Raw genomic sequence first — 21,533 nt, 5'->3', positions numbered from 1 at the left:
CGTAATTCCTTTATTTCATTGATGCTGAGAGCCTAGCCACAACTGATGCTAAAGTTTTGATAGAGAATGATTTGTGCTTCTTCTGTGTAAACCCTGACCAGACTTTTACTCAAATTCTCTCTTGGGATTTTTACTGTTCATGAATTGAACAATATATATTGATACTGACTGATATATAGCAAGAATTGTGTTCTTTGCCCAAATGCTGGGCACTCCAAGATCAGCACGCTGGTTTCTATGCATCAAATGTTCGAAGCGACCACTGCATGTGGTCTAGATCATGTGTGGAGTAGCTTCTTATTTTGAAGGGTTTCTCAACGCAGTTAAGCAATGTATAAACGTCACCAATCTGCTCTAAAGTTTCATATGCAGTAAGTTTTGAAATAGGGGCTGGCAAGGTGGCTCAGTGGTAATGGAATTTGCCACCAAATCAGATGATCTGAGTTTGATTCCTGGAATCCACGTGGTAGAACCAATCCTCACCCGATGCCCTCTTACCTCCACATATACACAGTGTCATGTGCTCACGCGCATGCGCGCACACACATATACACAAGCACACTCACCCCACATACAATAAAGAAAGTGTAACAATAATAATTTGTTTAACAGTTTTCAAGCAGTGTTGGAATACTTCTCAGTATCTGTGATTTCCCATTGCTGTCTGTTCCTAAATGAGAAGAGGCTGTTTTCCAGACATGTTTACTTCTGTTAAGGAGGTAGCAGGTTAATGTGGAGCAGATGTAGAATAAGACCTTATGGGGGTTTAAAATGTCAGTATTTCCCTTTCTATGACCTGAGTTGCCCTGTTCTTTTTACACACAGACTTTCTTTTTTTTTTTTTTTTTTTTTTTTTTTTTTTTTTTTTTGGTTCTTTTTTTCGGAGCTGGGGACCGAACCCAGGGCCTTGCGCTTCCTAGGTAAGTGCTCTACCACTGAGCTAAATCCCCAGCCCCACACACAGACTTTCTTAAAGACAGTTTCAGGAACTTAGGCACAACATCAGATCTTTTCTTTTAAGAGTATCTAATGGGCTTGTCTCTGATTTGTTGTGTATGGTTGTAAGAAAATGTGGTTGAGTTATCCCCTTGATTGTTGGGTTTTAAGGTATAGTGAATTTTACAACTATAGTTGTAAGAACTGGATTTTCTTTCAATCAAGAGTTTTTGATGAGTAGAATTCAAAAGGTTAGGTATTTCTGCATGGTCCTGTGGTGTCAGTTCACTGTGGAAGTCAATTCCACCTGATATTCTTCTCTTGGAAAAGAAAATCAAGCACCGTTACAAGGCTAGTCACAGCCTTTTGCCACTTCCCTCCTTCCCCATGTTCTTTATTTTAAACAATAGCCTTCAAGGGATGTTTGAAATCTCCCCAAAGTATGGTACTTTTGAACAGGAAAATCTTACACATGCCTGCCCACCAGCTTCCCTGGCCAAGGATCCAATACAAATACCCTGACTACAAAACTGTCCTGGATATGTCTGGAAAGGCCCAGTGATGCTTCTCCTGACACAATGCTCCCCGGCTGCCTGACGTGTGACCATTAATAGTCTATCTGTCATCAGAGAGTGATTGGCGAGATTCTCTCTTCCATTCAAGGGTGCAACTGTAATATTTTTGTCTCTTTCCTGAGTATCTGAGTTCTCTAGAGCAAGGGCTGTTTCCTGTTCTGTGTGGCTGAACTATGACGCTCAGTGCTTTGCATGTCTTAATGTGTTTTCACTTCAAATCTCGTCAGCGTGGTGGTGGGGACATCAGTCCATCTGTCCTCAGTCAAGGAGCCGCTGTTCACTGTTGAAGTTGTTTGGCCCACACAGAAGGCCTCTCAGGCCAGGGCAGTACTTGCTTTTGCAGCTTCCTCGGCAGTCGCTTGCCAGCCTGCAGTTGCACAGCATTGCCAGTGGCTTTAACTGTACGTTTACCCTTGCCTTGTAATTGGACTGTGTTCCTATGGCCACACACTCTCTTTTCCTTTCTCAAACCATGACAAGTCAGAAAGGGACACAGGATAGAAATAGTTGCTGTCTGGTGTCACCCAACCCTACCTGGGACTCTCCTCCCTCCATAAAACAGACCCGTGGGTCCATTCACTCTCCCTCTGAGGTCCTCTGTGGCCCGGGAAATGAGTCATTATTGACAGGGTGAGTGTTTGGTATAGGGCAAGATACATTAGTTAATGAAGGAATAAGTGGATGAAAGGGTTTCACTAGTAGTCATTTTCAAAATAGCAGCAAGTGCATGAAACTGAGTATTATCTCAAGATACAGAAATGAGACGAACAAGAGCCACAAATGTGCCTAGAAATGTTCCTTAGAGAGCCAGAGAAGCAACTGTAGCTTGTGCAAGCCCTTGGTTAGAACCCCAGTATCACATAAACTGTCTGTGGTAGCACACATCTATAGTCCCAGCACTCAGCAGTGGCAGGAGACAAATCAGCTTGAGGTCAGCCTTGGCTACAGAACACCTTGTCTCAAAAGGCCAAAATAATTACAGCAAAATGTTCCTACAATTAGAGGCAGGAGGCAACTCCAAGCAGGTGAGAGTGTCTTAAAACAATAACAACAACAACAACCACAGAGTACCAGGGATAGGATGGTTGGTTTTGTGGACAAAGGAAGGAAGATTAGGACTCCCTGGAAGTTACAAAATTCTCAGAAGCACCATGCAGATTTTTTTTTTCCATCCCAGGTAACCATTAAGACTTCTTCAATATCTTTCATTAACTTGGCAAACAAAAATAAATGGATTTTGAAACATTGAAGGCACCTGGAAAGAACTCCAGCACCCTTTGTAAAAACATTGCAAATATAAACAAATGTATTTATCTCCAGGTCTTATTTGATTTAGCAGAGGACCAAATGTTCCAAAGGAAGAATAATACAGTGGTGATTATAATTGGAGTGCATTTATAGATATAAGGAATAGGGAAGCTCATGAGCACATTTTCTAGCTTGTTTATTTAAGTAATGAATGAATGTTGCCTTGACTCTCATAAGCAAACTTATTTCTAGTCAAGCAGGTAGTGTAGAGCAAGACGCCTGTTTTGGGATCTTATTGAGAATTTAATTCTGTTTGCATTTTCAAATGTGACCTTCATTGGGTGAGAAAATTGAAATGAATCCATTTCATCTCAGCTCCTTAGTAGATATTAGCATACCTCCAGTAACTGCAATAGTCTCGAATGCCCCTATCTTAGAGGAATCACAACCACGTGTGCCCTTCTGTGAAGAGACTTCTGATTTATACTGCTTAAAGCATCCGGAAGGATCTTGTAGAATAATTACTTGTGACTACTGAAGCTTAAACTGCCCCTTTCTCTTCTTAATTATCCTTTGATTGTGTACTTTGAGATGTCTCATTTTGTTCCTAGAGAACCGAGGGGCTTGTTTGAGTTCAAATCCAGCTTACCTCACAGCGCTGAAACTTTGTACAAGGTCAAGATCCTTGAACTTAGTCTCTTGGTTTCCAGTTATCTTATTTGTAATAGCAGATTAACTAGAAACTTCTTTGAAGATTGTAGTGAGAATGTAATAAAATGGCACCAATAGTTTGTTGGTGGTGATGCATAGCTCTCATCCTACAACTCAGGAGGCAGAGGCAGGCGGATCTCTGACTTCAAGGCCAGCCAGGGCTACACAGTGAGTTCCAGGCCAGCCAGGGCTACACAGTGAGTTCCAGGCCAGCCAGGGCTACACAGTGAGTTCCAGGCCAGCCAGGGCTACACAGTGAGTTCCAGGACAGCCAGGGCTACACAGTGAGTTCCAGGACAGCCAGGGCTACACAGTGAGTTCCAGGACAGCCAGGGCTACACAGTGAGTTCCAGGACAGCCAGGGCTACACAGTGAGTTCCAGGACAGCCAGGGCTACACAGAGAAACTCTGTCTCAAGAACCAAAGCAGCAGCAACAGCTGGCCAGTGTGTGTAAGATACTTGGTCAGGACATGCCATGTAGTGGTCTCTTTTTTTTTTTTTTTTTTTTCTTTTTTTTTTTTTTATTAACTTGAGTATTTCTTATATACATTTCGAGTGTTATTCCCTTTCCCGGTTTCCGGGCAAACATCCCCCTCCCCCCTCCCCTTCCTTATGGGTGTTCCCCTCCCAACCCTCCCACCATTGCCGCCCTCCCCCCATAGACTAGTTCACTGGGGGTTCAGTCTTAGCAGGACCCAGGGCTTCCCCTTCCACTGGTGCTCTTACTAGGATATTCATTGCTACCTATGGGGTCAGAGTCCAGGGTCAGTCCATGTATAGTCTTTAGGTAGTGGCTTAGTCCCTGGAAGCTCTGGTTGCTTGGCATTGTTGTACTTTTGGGGTCTCGAGCCCCTTCAAGCTCTTCCAGTTCTTTCTCTGATTCCTTCAATAGGGGACCTATTCTCAGTTCAGTGGTTTGCTGCTGGCATTCGCCTCTGTATTTGCTGTATTCTGGCTGTGTCTCTCAGGAGCGATCTACATCCGGCTCCTGTCGGTCTGCACTTCTTTGCTTCATCCATCTAGTCCAATTGGGTGGCTGTATATGTATGGGCCAAATGTGGGACAGGCTCTGAATGGGTGTTCCTTCAGTCTCTGTTTTAATCTTTGCCTCTCCCTTCCCTGCCAAGGGTATTCTTTTTCCTCATTTAAAGAAGGAGTGAAGCATTCACATTTTGATCATCCGTCTTGAGTTTCGTTTGTTCTAGGGATCTAGGGTAATTCAAGCATTTGGGCTAATAGCCACTTATCAATGAGTGCATACCATGTATGTCTTTCTGTGATTGGGTTAGTTCACTCAGGATGATATTTTCCAGTTCCAACCATTTGCCTACGAATTTCATAAACTCGTTGTTTTTGATAGCTGAGTAGTATTCCATTGTGTAGATGTACCACATTTTCTGTATCCATTCCTCTGTTGAAGGGCATCTGGGTTCTTTCCATTTTCTGGCTATTATAAATAAGGCTGCGATGAACATAGTGGAGCACGTGTCTCTTTTATATGTTGAGGCATCTTTTGGGTATATGCCCAAGAGAGGTATAGCTGGATCCTCAGGCAGTTCAATGTCCAATTTTCTGAGGAACCTCCAGACTGATTTCCAGAATGGTTTTACCAGTCTGCAATCCCACCAACAATGGAGGAGTGTTCCTCTTTCTCCACAACCTCGCCAGCATCTGCTGTCACCTGAGTTTTTGATCTTAGCCAATCGCACTGGTGTGAGGTGAAATCTCAGGGTTGTTTTGATTTGCATTTCCCTTATGACTAAAGATGTTGAACATTTCTTTAGGTGTTTCTCAGCCCTTCGGCATTCCTCAGCTGTGAATTCTTTGTTTAGCTCTGAACCCCATTTTTTAATAGGGTTATTTGTTTCCCTGCGGTCTAACTTCTTGAGTTCTTTGTATATTTTGGATATAAGGCCTCTCTCTGTTGTAGGGTTGGTAAAGATCTTTTCCCAATCTGTTGGTTGCCGTTTTGTCCTAACCACAGTGTCCTTTGCCTTACAGAAGCTTTGCAGTTTTATGAGATCCCATTTGTCAATTCTTGATCTTAGAGCATAAGCCATTGGTGTTTTGTTCAGGAAATTTTTTCCAGTGCCCATGTGTTCCAGATGCTTCCCTAGTTTTTCTTCTATTAGTTTGAGTGTGTCTGGTTTGATGTGGAGGTCCTTGATCCACTTGGACTTAAGCTTTGTACAGGGTGATAAGGATGGATCGATCTGCATTCTTCTACATGTTGCCCTCCAGTTGAACCAGCACCATTTGCTGAAAATACTATCTTTTTTCCATTGGATGGTTTTGGCTCCTTTGTCAAAAATCAAGTGACCATAGGTGTGTGGGTTCATTTCTGGGTCTTCAATTCTATTCCATTGGTCTATCTGTCTGTCTCTGTACCAATACCATGCAGTTTTTATCACTATTGCTCTGTAATACTGCTTGAGTTCAGGGATAGTGATTCCCCCTGAAGTCCTTTTATTGTTGAGGATAGCTTTAGCTATCCTGGGTTTTTTGTTATTCCAGATGAATTTGCAAATTGTTCTGTCTAACTCTTTGAAGAATTGGATTGGTATTTTGATGGGGATTGCATTGAATCTGTAGATTGCTTTTGGTAAAATGGCCATTTTTACTATATTAATCCTGCCAATCCATGAGCATGGGAGATCTTTCCATCTTCTGAGGTCTTCTTCAATTTCTTTCTTCAGTGACTTGAAGTTCTTATTGTACATATCTTTTACTTGCTTGGTTAAAGTCACACCGAGGTACTTTATATTATTTGGGTCTATTATGAAGGGTGTCGTTTCCCTAATTTCTTTCTCGGCTTGTTTCTCTTTTGTATAGAGGAAGGCAACTGATTTATTTGAGTTAATTTTATACCCAGCCACTTTGCTGAAGTTGTTTATCAGCTTTAGTAGTTCTCTGGTGGAACTTTTGGGATCACTTAAATATACTATCATATCATCTGCAAATAGTGATATTTTGACCTCTTCTTTTCCGATCTGTATCCCTTTGATCTCCTTTTGTTGTCTGATTGCTCTGGCTAGAACTTCAAGAACTATATTGAATAAGTAGGGAGAGAGTGGGCAGCCTTGTCTAGTCCCTGATTTTAGTGGGATTGCTTCAAGTTTCTCTCCATTTAGTTTAATGTTAGCAACTGGTTTGCTGTATATGGCTTTTACTATGTTTAGGTATGGGCCTTGAATTCCTATTCTTTCCAGGACTTTTATCATGAAGGGGTGTTGAATTTTGTCAAATGCTTTCTCAGCATCTAATGAAATGATCATGTGGTTCTGTTCTTTCAGTTTGTTTATATAATGGATCACGTTGATGGTTTTCCGTATATTAAACCATCCCTGCATGCCTGGGATGAAGCCTACTTGATCATGGTGGATGATTGTTTTGATGTGCTCTTGAATTCGGTTTGCCAGAATTTTATTGAGTATTTTTGCGTCGATATTCATAAGGGAAATTGGTCTGAAGTTCTCTTTCTTTGTTGTGTCTTTGTGTGGTTTAGGTATAAGAGTAATTGTAGATTCGTAGAAGGAATTCGGTAGGGCTCCATCTGTTTCAATTTTGTGGAATAGTTTGGATAATATTGGTATGAGGTCTTCTATGAAGGTTTGATAGAATTCTGCACTAAACCCATCTGGACCTGGGCTCTTTTTGGTTGGGAGACCTTTAATGACTGCTTCTATTTCCTTAGGAGTTATGGGGTTGTTTAACTGGTTTATCTGTTCCTGATTTAACTTTGATACCTGGTATCTGTCTAGGAAATAGTCCATTTCCTGAAGATTTTCAAATTTTGTTGAATATAGGTTTTTATAGTAAGATCTGATGATTTTTTGAATTTCCTCTGAATCTGTAGTTATGTCTCCCTTTTCATTTCTGATTTTGTTAATTTGGACGCACTCTCTGTGTCCTCTCGTTAGTCTGGCTAAGGGTTTATCTATCTTGTTGATTTTCTCAAAGAACCAACTTTTGGTCCTGTTGATTCTTTCTATGGTCCTTTTTGTTTCTACTTGGTTGATTTCAGCTCTGAGTTTGATTATTTCCTGCCTTCTACTCCTCCTGGGTGTATTTGCTTCTTTTTCTTCTAGAGCTTTTAGGTGTGCTGTCAAGCTGCTGACATATGCTCTTTCCTGTTTCTTTCTGCAGGCACTCAGCGCTATGAGTTTTCCTCTTAGCACAGCTTTCATTGTGTCCCATAAGTTTGAGTATGTTGTATCTTCATTTTCATTAAATTCTAAGAAGTTTTTAATTTCTTTCTTTATTTCTTCCTTGACCAGGTTATCATTGAGTAGAGCATTGTTCAATTTCCACGTATATGTGGGCATTCTTCCCTTATTGTTATTGAAGACCAGTTTTAGGCCGTGGTGGTCCGATAGCACGCATGGGATTATTTCTATCTTTCTGTACCTGTTGAGGCCCGTTTTTTGACCAATTATATGGTCAATTTTGGAGAAAGTACCATGAGGAGCTGAGAAGAAGGTATATCCTTTTGCTTTAGGATAGAATGTTCTATAAATATCCGTTAAGTCCATTTGGCTCATGACTTCTCTTAGTCTGTCGACATCACTGTTTAATTTCTGTTTCCATGATCTGTCCATTGATGAGAGTGGGGTGTTGAAATCTCCCACTATTATTGTGTGAGGTGCAATGTGTGTTTTGAGCTTTAGTAAGGTTTCTTTTACGTATGTAGGTGCCCTTGTATTTGGGGCATAGATATTTAGGATTGAGAGTTCATCTTGGTGGATTTTTCCTTTGATGAATATGAAGTGTCCTTCCTTATCTTTTTTGATGACTTTTAGTTGGAAATTGATTTTATTTGATATTAGAATGGCTACTCCAGCTTGCTTCTTCTGACCATTTGCTTGGAAAGTTGTTTTCCAGCCTTTCACACTGAGGTAGTGTCTGTCTTTGTCTCTGAGGTGTGTTTCCTGTAGGCAGCAGAATGCAGGGTCCTCGTTGCGTATCCAGTTTGTTAATCTATGTCTTTTTATTGGGGAGTTGAGGCCATTGATATTGAGAGATATTAAGGAATAGTGATTATTGTTTCCCTTTATATTCATATTTGGATGTGAGGTTATGTTTGTGTGCTTTCATTCTCTTTGTTTTGTTGCCAAGACGATTAGTTTCTTGCTTCTTCTAGGGTATAGCTTGCCTCCTTATGTTGGGCTTTACCATTTATTATCCTTTGTAGTGCTGGATTTGTAGAAAGATATTGTGTAAATTTCGTTTTGTCATGGAATATCTTGGTTTCTCCATCAATGTTAATTGAGAGTTTTGCTGGATACAGTAACCTGGGCTGGCATTTGTGTTCTCTTAGGGTCTGTATGACATCAGTCCAGGATCTTCTGGCCTTCATAGTTTCTGGCGAGAAGTCTGGTGTGATTCTGATAGGTCTCCCTTTATATGTTACTTGACCTTTTTCCCTTACTGCTTTTAATATTCTTTCTTTATTTTGTGCGTTTGGTGTTTTGACAATTATGTGACGGGAGGCGTTTCTTTTCTGGTCCAATCTATTTGGAGTTCTGTAGGCTTCTTGTATGCCTATGGGTATCTCTTTTTTTAGGTTAGGGAAGTTTTCTTCTATGATTTTGTTGAAGATATTTACTGGTCCTTTGAGCTGGGAGTCTTCACTCTCTTCTATACCTATTATCCTTAGGTTTGATCTTCTCATTGAGTCCTGGATTTCCTGTATGTTTTGGACCAGTAGCTTTTTCCGCTTTACATTATCTTTGACAGTTGAGTCAATGATTTCTATGGAATCTTCCGCTCCTGAGATTCTCTCTTCCATCTCTTGTATTCTGTTGGTGAAGCTTGTATCTACAGCTCCTTGTCTCTTCTTTTGGTTTTCTATATCCAGGGTTGTTTCCATGTGTTCTTTCTTGATTGCTTCTATTTCCATTTTTAATTCCTTCATCTGTTTGATTGTGTTTTCCTGGAATTCTTTCAGGGATTTTTGCCATTCCTCTCTGTAGGCCTCTACTTGTTTATTAATGATTTCCTGTGTTTCCCTAAGTGTGTTCATGTCTTTCTTGAAGTCCTCCAGCATCATGATCAAATATGATTTTGAAACTAGATCTTGCTTTTCTGGTGTGTTTGGATATTCCATGTTTGTTTTGGCGGGAGAATTGGGCTCCGATGATGGCATGCAGTCTTGGTTTCTGTTGCTTGGGTTCCTGCGCTTGCCTCTCGCCATCAGATTATCTCTAGTGTTACTTTGTTCTGCTATTTCTGACAGTGGCTAGACTGACCTATAAGCCTGTGTGTCAGGAGTGCTGTAGACCTGTTTTCCTCTCTTTCAGTCAGTTATGGGGACAGTGTGTTCTGCTTTCCGGCGTGTAGTTTTTCCTCTCTACAGGTCTTCAGCTGTTCTTGTGGGCCTGTGTCTTGAGTTCACCAGGCAGCTTTCTTGCAGCAGAAAATTTGGTCTTACCTGTGGTCCCGAGGCTCAGGTTCGCTCGTGGGGTGCTGCCCAGGGGCTCTCTGCAGCGGCAGCAACCAGGAAGACCTGTGCCGCCCCTTCCGGGAGCTTCAGTGCACCAGGGTTCCAGATGGTCTTTGGCTTTTTCCTCTGGCGTCCGAGATGTGTGTGCAGGGAGCAGTCTCTTCTGGTTTCCCAGGCTTGTCTGCCTCTCTGAAGGTTTAGCTCTCCCTCCCACGGGATTTGGGTGCAGAGAACTGTTTATCCGGTCTGTTTCTTTCAGGTTCCGGTGGCGGTGTCTCAGGCGCAGAAGTCCTGCCGCTCCTGGGCCCTCCCCCACGGGAGCCCAGAGGCCTTATACAGTTTCCTCTTGGGCCAGGGATGTGGGCAGGGGTGAGCAGTGTTGGTGGTCTCTTCCGCTCTGCAGCCTCAGGAGTGCCCACCTGACCAGGCGGTTGGGTCTCTCTCTCACAGGGTCTGGGAGCAGAGAGCTGCTGCGGGCCGGGATCCGCGGGTGTGGGACTTCCGGTAAACACAGACCGTGCCTCCTAGAGAAATTCTGCTTTCCTGTGTCCCAAGCTCACCAGGCAGCTTTCTTGCAGCAGAGAATTTGGTCTTACCTGTGGTCCCGAGGCTCAGGTTCGCTAGTGGGGTGCTGCCCAGGGGCTCTCTGCAGCGGCAGCAACCAGGGAGACCTGTGCCGCCCCTTCCGGGAGCTTCAGTGCACCAGGGTTCCAGATGGTCTTTGGCTTTTTCCTCTGGCGTCCGAGATGTGTGTGCAGGGAGCAGTCTCTTCTGGTTTCCCAGGCTTGTCTGCCTCTCTGAAGGTTTAGCTCTCCCTCCCACGGGATTTGGGTGCAGAGAACTGTTTATCCGGTCTGTTTCTTTCAGGATCCGGCGGTGTCTCAGGCGCAGAAGTCCTGCCGCTCCTGGGCCCTCCCCCACGGGAGCCCAGAGGCCTTATACAGTTTCCTCTTGGGCCTGGGATGTGGGCAGGGGTGAGCAGTGTTGGTGGTCTCTTCCGCTCTGCAGCCTCCATGTAGTGGTCTCTTAATTGTCAGAAATGCAGTCATGATTATTGGAGACAAATTATTTTTTAGGAATAAATGATTTTCTATGATCCTTTAATATAAAATAATGAAATTCTCTCTTTATAAAAACAATCGCATCTTAAACATCTTAAATTCCCCATAGAGAGGTTAGTAATGTTAGCTTAGCTATATAATGTAAAATGGTGTAATAACAGAAGAGGAAAACAGAGGTAAAATTAGTTGGTCCAATTATATCCACTTATATTTTTATGTCATATTTTTATTTATTTTGTTTGATTTTTGAGGCAGGATCTCTCTATGTAGTCCTGGCTGTACTGGAGCTATGCAGACCAGGCTGTCCTCGAACTCACAGAGATCTGCGTGCCTCTCCCTCCTGAGTACTGGGATTAAAGGCATTCACCACCCCAGGTGGTCCCAACTATATTTTAACATTAGACCCTAAATTTAGATCCTCTAAGCAGAGCACATAAGATGACAAATGGAGAAAAACAAACTAACAAAACAACAACAAAAACTCTTAAGTCCAGAGCATTAGGGGAAAGTTACTTTGTAGAAGAGAAGCCAGAATTCAGATACTGTCCTGAAAAGAATGTGAGCTCAAAAGAGCCTTAGCAGCCAAGAGTCTCATAGTCTGAGGTGATTCATATAGTCTGAGGTGATTCATAGTCTGAGGTGATCCAAACAACATGATCAGGAACAATCACAGGTGTGACTTCCATGGGCAGAGAAGAAAAACCCAAGCACAGCATTTCAGTGGGCTATGGATGGATGGATGGATGGATGGATGGACGCTGGATGGGTGCATGGATGGGTGATGGGTGGATGGATGGATGAATGGATGCTGGATGGATGGATGGACGAATGGATGGATGGGTGATGGGTGGATGGATGGGTGATGGGTGGATGGATGGATGGATGGATGAATGGATGGATGGATGGATGGGTGGGTGGATGGATGAATGGATGGATGGATGGATGGGTGGGTGGATGGATGGATGAATGGATGCTGGATGGATGGATGGACGAATGGATGGATGCTGGATGGGTGGATGGATGGGTGATGGGTGGATAGATGGGTGGATGATGGATGGATGGATGGATGGGTGGGTGGATGGGTGGATGGATAGGTGGGTGGGTGGATGAATGGATGCTGGATGGATGGATGGGTGGATGATGGATGGATGGATGGATGGGTGGATGATGGATGGATGGGTGATGGATGGATGGATGGATGAATGGATGCTGGATGGATGGATGGACGAATGGATGGATGCTGGATGGGTGGATGGATGGGTGATGGGTGGATGGATGGGTGGATGATGGATGGATGGATGGATGGATGGATGGATGGATGGGTGGGTGAATGGATGAATGGATGGATGGATGGATGGATGGGTGGGTGGATGGGTGGATGGATAGGTGGGTGGGTGGTGGATGAATGGATGCTGGATGGATGGATGGGTGGATGATGGATGGATGGATGCTGGATGGATGGATGCTGGATGGATGGATGCTGGATGGATGGATGGGTGGATGGATAGGTGGGTGGGTGGATGGATAGGTGGGTGGGTGGATGAATGGATGCTGAATGGATGGGTGGATGATGGATGGATGAATAGGTGGGTGGGTGGGTGGATGGGTGCATCAGTGAATGAATCAGTAGATGGGTGAGTAGGTAAATGATTGGCTAAATGGGTAGATAAGGTATATTAATCATATAAGATGTGCAGAAGAGCATTACAATCACATTCCAGTCAGAAGGAAATGAATATGCAAATAGAAGCTGTGCACAGAACACGTTGGAGTTTGAAAAGCGGATACTTCAGTAACTGTGCAGGGTGAGGCAGTGGAAACGGGTGTGGTGAACAGTTTAGAGTCACCGAGGGTCTCTCTAAACAATTTTGATTTCTGTCATATAGATTACCTAGACATCAGTCAGACCTTGAAAGTGTACCATCTAATTCTTTTCTCTCTGCTTCTCTCTTCTAGTATTTACTTAAACTTTTAATCAATTTTAGCTTTCTTAAATAGAGACAATTGCGTTTATTTTCAGTAGGGGACTGTGCAACTATTGAGAGCCGTCTTTCACACCCCTGGTGAATCTCCTTTACGTGCTGGCCTTAAAGAGCACAGTGAAGGGGCTGGGGTAGTAGCTCAGTGGTAGAGCGCTTGCCTAGGAAGCGCAAGGCCCTGGGTTCGGTCCCCAGCTCCGGAAAAAAAGAACAAAAAAAAAAAAAAAAAAAGAGCACAGTGAAGGTTTGGCCTGCAGGGACCGATACCACATTAGTGAGAGACCAACAGTCATCCACAGAAAGGAGCTGGAGTTCTGAGATGAGATGAACAGTGAGGCATCCCTTTTGCTCTACTGCAGGCAGGACGTGACGAGCTGAGGCAAAGCTATGGCACAAAAGCTACAGAAGATGGGTGACAGGAGATCAGTGGCTCTCTTTCTCCTTCCATCGCTCTTCTGTTCCTCTCTGCAGTGTGTCTTTTAGTTCCCATCAAAGTAAGTCTCCACCCCAAAAGCATAGAGTCCAAAGTCTATAAATACGAGCTCAGCAAGAAGTAGCCACAGTTTGCACTCTGCAGAGGACCCGAGACTGCGGAAAATTGATAAAGGCACCCAGATAAATTTATCTAGGTTTCAAAATCTTCTGCTCTGTGAAAGGTGAACCAAGGAACCAAGTGTATATTTCTAAATTGAGCCAAACCTAGAGAAACACATGGTTAGTTTGTAGATTTAGAAACAGTGCTTCATACACCAAAGGACAGAGTATCCATAGCCAAGAATAAAGGAGTCTGTAAAGGATCCAGAAGATTCTGCTGCCCTGAGTTTATTCTGCAGTCTCTGACCAAATGGCTAGACTTGACAGTTTTTCGGAACTTGACTGTGACCATTTTAGTAAGCACCGTATTTCAGAAGAATCTCATTCTGTTCTGAAGAATCCCATTCTCTTCTGCAGTACAAACTAAGATCATACGTGTGGAAGGGGCTTAGAGTTCTCGATCTCCGCCTGGAAAGTTAGGTTACCAAGCATTCTTTTAGGCCAGTGGTTTCACCTTTTCATAATTTCAAACCCAGAGACAGCCTACCATGCCCCGCATTGCACAGTTATCTCTCACTAATCATGTTATGGCTTTAAGTTCCTTTGAAAGGCAATGGATACAGGTCCAAAGCTACTGTGGTGGTCAGAAACTAACTCAGGAGCTGAAATGTATATTTCTCAAGAAAAAAAGAATAGTTTTAAGATTCTCAAGACTGGGTGTGGGGATAGACTGCCACCAGCATTACAACAGTCTTAAGGAGTTGCTGAGTTAAAATCTTTTAGACATTTGCTGAAGAGTTTTGGAGTCTTGTGACATGTCAGAGGCTTTGCAGAATGCATCGCCTGAGCACAGAAACATATGTCATCACGACTTTGCAGTCCCAGAATCCAGATGAACTTGAAGACCTGCCATCCTGCCATTGACTCTCTAAGATAGGGTATTATATATCACGGATTGGCCTTGAACCCCTGGAGCTGGCAGTGCAACCATTCCATGAAAAACCTTCAACATCCCCTCCAACCACCTCTGCCTATGGGGTGCTATGGTTACAGGTGGGCACAACCAGACTAGTGAAGGCTGGGCTTGGGAGTCAAACACACAGCTTCTCACAAACTGGCCAAATTCCTTACCAGCTGCATAACATCTGCAACCCATCTGCAGCCAACACTTAGTACATGTTTCCAAGAAGTCCTTCATACTAGGAATTTTTTTTAATTTTTTCTTCTGGGGTCTATTTCATAGACAGATCAAAGCTCGATGGTGTTGAACTAAAAGAATCATTTAGTAACTATATTTGTAGTTGCTGGATTTTATAGGAAAAGGGGGAGGAGTGAGGTTGTACTATAAACCCCAAAAGGGCAGTCGGTGAATCTAGGTTGTGCATACCCAGCTCTCCAGTACATGAGAGTCCCAGAGACTCAAGCATGCAATAAGCAGAAAGAACGAGGGAGAATTCTTTTCAACCACTGGACCTGGAGTATCTGGTACCTATTGCTGGCTTACATCATCAATGGCTGAACTTCTTACGCAAGTTCCAAAACCATCAGTGGCTCTTTTTTCTTATCTGCATGTGGTTTTTATTGTAAGGTCCACGTAAAAGTAAAACCCGCATATGCCGTAGACCATCCTCCTGGCCGGTCAGAAAAAGGGTAGCCGGCATCATTGGAGAACCCTTACAGTATCTGAGCTTCCTGCTTCTCACACTGCACTGGTCACAACCGAGCCTGACAGCAGCGTGGAAAGCAGACTGGGACTCTAGAGAGGCCCTTGTGGCATCGTGGGTGTGTGCTTCCCTGGGAATTACTAAGGACAGGACCGAAGCTGCCACAGAAAGGAGACAGGGATCCTGAGAACGTGTAGGTTGCGGTTCTCAGTCTTAGCAGAATGGCACTGTAGCTTATTCTAAAAATAAGATAAGGAAAGTCTCATCCAAAATTATTTTTGTTTTACATATTGAAGTGGTTTACTGAAGTCTTTTAAATTTTTTATTTAACAGCCCTTTCTGGGGAGAAATAGTATAACATGATATGAGGGAAAGTTGTGCTTAATTATACTTGGTTAGGATTGTTGGTAAGAAATTCTTGGCAGTGGGAGGGTTGGTAGGCTCTGGCTCTGTTTTTTGATGGGAGTCTAGCAGCTGCTGTTTTATTTCTTAAAATAGCATGCCTTAACTCTTACTTCAAATGTCAATGAAAAAAATTATTTTCTTTAAAACTATTAAAATATTAATTGGTGCTCATTGAGTTTTTCTGTGGCAAACACGGTTGAACATTTGTACCCAGTATCTCTTTTGTTCTTCGGATAACCTTGTTACAGTCTCACATAAGTAAATACTGGGGGGATGGGGGAATACTGTGAATGTTGAGATGTTGATTCAAATCCAATCACAGAAACACTACAGCATATTGACTCGGTTCTTAACTTTCATGAGTCTTCCCTATTCCTCATCTATAAACTAGAGAACATACTCATTAAAAAAATTTATTTGAGTTTATTTTTCTTTTCTGGTTGCTGTGGCAAAAATACCCTGAGAAAAGCAGTTCAAGGAAAAAGGGGCTTATTCAGGCTCAGAGTTTGCAGGTGTAGCTTATCACCGACGAGGGAGCACAAGCTTCAGGTAGTTGGCTTATCCCATTCACAGTCAGCGGAGCAAAGAACAACTGCATGGCACTCTATACAGTCCAAAGTCTGATAGGGAATGGCGCCACCCGTGGTAGGCATTCCTTCCCACCTCAGTTAATTTGATCAAGATAATTTCCATAAAGACATGACTAGTGTATCGTCTTCCAGTGGATTCTAGGTTCTTTCAAGTTGACAATGAACTCCAACCATCACACATATATAAGTCAATATGTACTCAAAAATAAGCATATGGATTGAAAAGATTGATCTCTCAAGGAAGAAAGTCTATGACACATTTCCACATCTTAGATAAAAGGAGACAATGATATGCCCATCAGCCTCTACTGATCCAAAGGTATAAGAAGACAGTAATTGCTTGAGAACTGTTATTGCTATGTTGTGCAGTGGAGCTCTAGAGTGGAATTGAGAAATTTCCCAAAGGACCTAAGGCTCTTCTTGGAATGCTGTGTGGTACATAATTAACAATTAACTGTAGATACTTAATATTTAAAGACACCTGCTTTGAAGAATTAAGAATATAGATGCTAATCCCCTACTTATTTTTGTGCTCTTTATTCTTCTTAAGACACATATACATATAATTTCATTTTAGATTAACAAAATTCATCCCTCTCCCTAGTATTTATATCACACATGAGTTTCAGTTCATGGCTCCTCTTTGGCCTGAGAAAGCTAGAAGTTACTTTTTATTGACAAAATATCAAAAATCTTTCATAATATACAATCATTATACAGGGTAGTGTTTTATATATACAATTATATATTATGCATGGGGAAATTATGTCCTTTCCCCCTTACCCACTACTTTTTCAATCTCTCCTTTCCTATTGGTCCTCTCTGCTCTCCTACATGGGTTCACTTCTAACTTCATGCCCTAGTGTGTGTGTGTGTGTGTGTGTGTGTGTGTGTGTGTGTGTGTGTGGTGTTGTAAACACACACAATGTTGTATAAAAGCATGAAATTTAGGAACCACAGCTAACAGGAAGCACACATTTCTCTTTCTAAGACTGGTTTAATTGATGTAGTTACCTCCATTTCAATCTCCTGTCCTCTAAGCAGCATACTCAGAACTTAACCCATCATTCATTTTAAGTGGGCGTTGCTACTTAATTAATAGAGTAATATATAATAATTAGTTAATATAGATTAACTCTATATTCAATGTTCCTCCATTAAAAGGGGAGGTGATTTAATGTGACTGTTTATGTAGGGTCATACCTGACCTGTCATCACTCAGGTCCCTGTCACTTCCTCCGTGGATTCAGGGTCTTCGTGCTCATCCCAGTCTTTGTTTTTCAACTTCCTGAGGCTTCCTAGTTGACACAGTTCTGGCATTTGTCATTACCTCCCTGGAATAACCATGCCTGCTAAGCTACATTGTTAATAGGCAGGTGACCAAGGGCCACTTGGTTCTGATATGTATCCTACACTTTGCTACACGCATAGTTTGTATTGAAGGTCTTTTTTTCTTCCCCCTGAGACAGGGTTTCTCTGGGCAGCCCTGGCTGTCCTGGCACTTGTGTACCAGGCTGCTTTGCCTCCCGAGTGCCAGGATTAAAGACGTGTGCCACCACGCCCAGCTTTGTGGTTAAAGCTTCATTGTCCTTCATCCATCCCTATCAGTGTCCTGGCCTCACATGGAACTCTGTGTTTCATATACTCTGATCTACTAGTAAATTAAATTACCCTTTAAAAAATTCTCCTATCCCACAGACTTTACATGTTCTGTCAAGGAAGTACTCTTCATGTTCACAGATTAAATGATTTTGCTGGTTTCATAGTAATTCCCGTGTTAAAATTGAACTTGCATGCCCATGAATATTTTCTCTGATCCTAGCCATTGGGCTCCATATAAATATCATGTCATTTAAGATGCTCTCTTATCAGCTGCAAACAGCTGACCCCTTCTTCCGAAGACTTGCCATACATATTCCCCAACTGGTCACCAACCTCATCTTACGCCACGGCCATCCTTGGGATTGTTTCCTTGCAAAGATAATTGTCTGACCTTGAAGCCTCATTGACCACCACCACTCCTACCACTCCATCACCCCGGTTTTTCTCGGTGCTGACATTGCTGTGATCTTGCCAATGATAACCTATGAGCAAGTCGTGGTCTCTCAAGGTATCTGGGACGCTCTTGTAACTCATTCTCGTCTTCCAACCCAGGGCCTTAAAGCTGCTGACAATGACCCCACGGCGCCACCATATGACTCCCTTTTAGTCTTCGACTATGAGGGCAGCGGCTCCACGGCTGGCTCCTTGAGCTCTCTCAACTCCTCCAGCAGCGGCGGGGACCAGGACTATGACTACCTGAATGACTGGGGACCCCGCTTCAAGAAGCTGGCCGACATGTATGGTGGTGGTGATGACTGAACGGCAGGACGGACTTGGCTTTTGGACACGTATGAACAGTTTCACCTGATATTCCCAAAAAGCATACAGAAGCTAGGCTTTAACTCTGTAGTCCACTAGCACCGTGCTTGCTGGAGGCTTTGGCGTAGGCTGCGAACCAGTTTGGGCTCCCAGGGAATATCAGTGATCCGATACTGTCTGGAAAACACCGAGCTCAGCTACACTTGAATTTTACAGTACAGAAGCACTGGGATTTTATGTGCCTTTTTGTACCTTTTTCAGATTGGAATTAGTTTTCTGTTTAAGGCTTTAATGGTACTGATTTCTGAAACTATAAGGAAAAGACAAAATATTTTGTGGCGGGAGCAGGAAGTTAAATGTGATACGCTTCAACCCACTTTTGTTACAATGCATTTGCTTTTGTTAAGATACAGAATGAAACAACAAGATTAAAAAAAATTAACTCATGGAGTGATTTTGTTACCTTGGGGTGGGGGGTGGGGGATGAGACCACGAGATAGGAAAATGTACATTACTTCTAGTTTTAGACTTTAGATTTTGTTTTTCACTAAAATCTTAAAACTTACGCAGCTGGTTGCAGATAAAGGGAGTTTTCATATCACCAATTTGTAGCAAAATTGAATTTTTTCATAAACTAGAATGTTAGACACATTTTGGTCTTAATCCATGTACACTTTTTTTATTTTCTGTATTTTTTCCACCTCGCTGTAAAAATGGTGTGTGTACATAATGTTTCATCAGCATAGACTGTGGAGGAGTGCAGAGAACTCGGAACATGTGTATGTATTATTTGGACTTTGGATTCAGGTTTTTTGCATGTTAATATCTTTCGTTATGGGTAAAGTATTTACAAAACAAAGTGACATTTGATTCAACCGTTGAGCTGTAGTTAGAATACTCAATTTTTAATTTTTTAATTTTTTAAATTTTTTTTAATTTTCTTTTTGTTTGTTTTGTTTTGGGGAGGGATAAAAGTTCTTAGCACAAATGTTTTACATAATTTGTACCAAAAAAAATTACACACACACACACACACACACACACACACACACAAATAAAAGGAAAGAAAAGTAAAAGGGGTGGCCTGGTACTGGCAGCACTAGCAAGTGTGTGTTTTTAAAAAACAAAACAAACAAACAAAAAAAATTAATAAAGAGAAAAAAAAGAAAAAAAAGCTTTTAAACTGGAGAGACTTCTGAAACAGCTTTGCCTCTGTGTTGTGTACCAGAATACAAACAATACACCCCTGACCCCAGCGTTCTGAATAAAAAGCTAATTTTGGATCTGGTGACTGGTTTGAACTTTTTCATTTCTCCTCTGGAGCTGCTCTGAGTGTTGCAGAAACCTCAAGAGCTAGGCAGTCATTGGGAGCAGCAGTCTAAAATTATGTGTTTGCCCTCAGCCCCTTCCTACGGAAATGCCTAGCATGGTAACCATGTATTCCAAACCACTGTCACTTGAGAGATTGCCATCGGCTGAGAAGAAAGACACCAATTGTCTTGAAAAGGAACCTAATGGCAACAGTATAAAAGTGACGTCACAAACTTCGTGAACACCACTGCTAGCTCTCCTCTCGTTGCCACCTGAGCTGATGGTTTGGCTGAGATGGGTGGTGGGCGTGGCTTTGGGAGCAGCAATGGACACCTGCTGGTTCTCCTGGACTTCAGGGGAGACTATTCCCTAGGGAAGCACACTCAGGCTTAGCTTCTAACTCTAACTCAACGTTTGTTTTAGTGATGTGTGTAGTATGTGCTACAATGAAGAACGTAGAGGGAAACCGGCTCAGTTTAATAAAACTGTTTTTGTTCCATACTGTGATTCATAATTGAATTTTGTGAGAATTGCGGGAACACTCACTATTTTTCTATCTGCATTCAGAGTCATCGCACTATATATCCTTGCCCTCTAGACTTTAGACAACACACAACATACCTCTCAATGATTCATTTATTTTCTTCTCAATATAAAGGTTATTGTATATACACAGTGAGATTTGCTTTTCTATTGACTCACTCAGTGGGCAATTCTTTCTCGTTATAGTTCTGGTCCATAGATGCTAAGATCTGGATCTCCATAATAAAAACATACTAAATTGGAACAGCTTTGCTTAAAATGGATTCATAGATCATGCCACCATGCTGCTGGTACATTTAAAATGAAAACCAAACTGACTTTCATATTCAAATGTGAAACTTTTATCAAGTACATATTTTTAAATGATCCAGGTATAGTGATACACATCTACAATTCCAGCGATTGGAGGCAAAGACAAGTGGGGCACCACAAGTCACAGGCCACCCTTGTCTAAATAGCAAGTTCCAAGCCAGACAGGGCTACATAGCAGGAGCATGCCTCACAAATATGTATTTTCAAAACTTTCATTTTTACAGACACTATCCACTGCTATTGTTCCTTTACAAAAGCATTTCTAAAATAGATTTCAGAAAAACAGTCAAGAGTACATAGCCTCATTTGGCTGCAAATGGATTTTCTACTCAACTAGTCCTAATCCATAGCTCTTTTTATCCAAACTATTTTATACACATTTGCATATAGATTTTATATCAATTTATATTCATGAAAACAGGGTTACGTGTTATATGTTTTTCTGTAACTTTCCTGTTTCACCGAGACTATATCTTGAACATTTTTCCTATTACTATATATATATTTCTACTTTATCCTTTTTAACTGCTACATAGAATTCCATAATATGGACTTAATAGGGTTTTTTTATTGAATCATTTCTTAATTTGTTTCCTTTTTCATGATTAAAAATGATTCCACAGTAAACACTCTTGTGCAAGCGTCTGCATGTGGGAGTATTTTTCCAAATTAGTAGCTTGGAGATGGAATTACATGATTCAAGAAACCAGAGTGAAGTTAATTAAACATGGCTAAAATTATAAACGTTTGGTGCTACTTCAGTGAGCCTTTTCGCTATAAAAAGCAGCTTTCTAAAACCAGCAATGGAATATAGGATGGTCCAAGCAAGACCTTATTCTCTTTTCTGTGCAAATTAACCA

The 21,533-nt window shown here is 42.0% G+C and overlaps 1 protein-coding gene across 2 annotated transcripts in view; it reads left to right on the top strand.

Moving 5' to 3' along the window:
* Positions 1–19,795, top strand: part of Cdh2 (cadherin 2) — a 220,601-nt gene extending 200,806 nt beyond the window's left edge. For both annotated transcript variants that reach the window (NM_031333.2, XM_087593546.1), the window contains 1 exon segment: positions 18,301–19,795. In NM_031333.2, coding sequence (NP_112623.2) covers positions 18,301–18,507 — 207 coding nt within the window. In that variant the 3' untranslated portion in view covers positions 18,508–19,795.
* The last annotated feature ends 1,738 nt before the right edge of the window (positions 19,796–21,533 follow it).

Source organism: Rattus norvegicus, chromosome 18 (assembly GCF_021556685.1).
Source record: "Rattus norvegicus strain SHRSP/BbbUtx chromosome 18, alternate assembly SHRSP_T2T, whole genome shotgun sequence".
NCBI lineage: Eukaryota > Metazoa > Chordata > Mammalia > Rodentia > Muridae > Rattus > Rattus norvegicus.
This window is presented reverse-complemented; position numbering and strand designations above follow the sequence as displayed.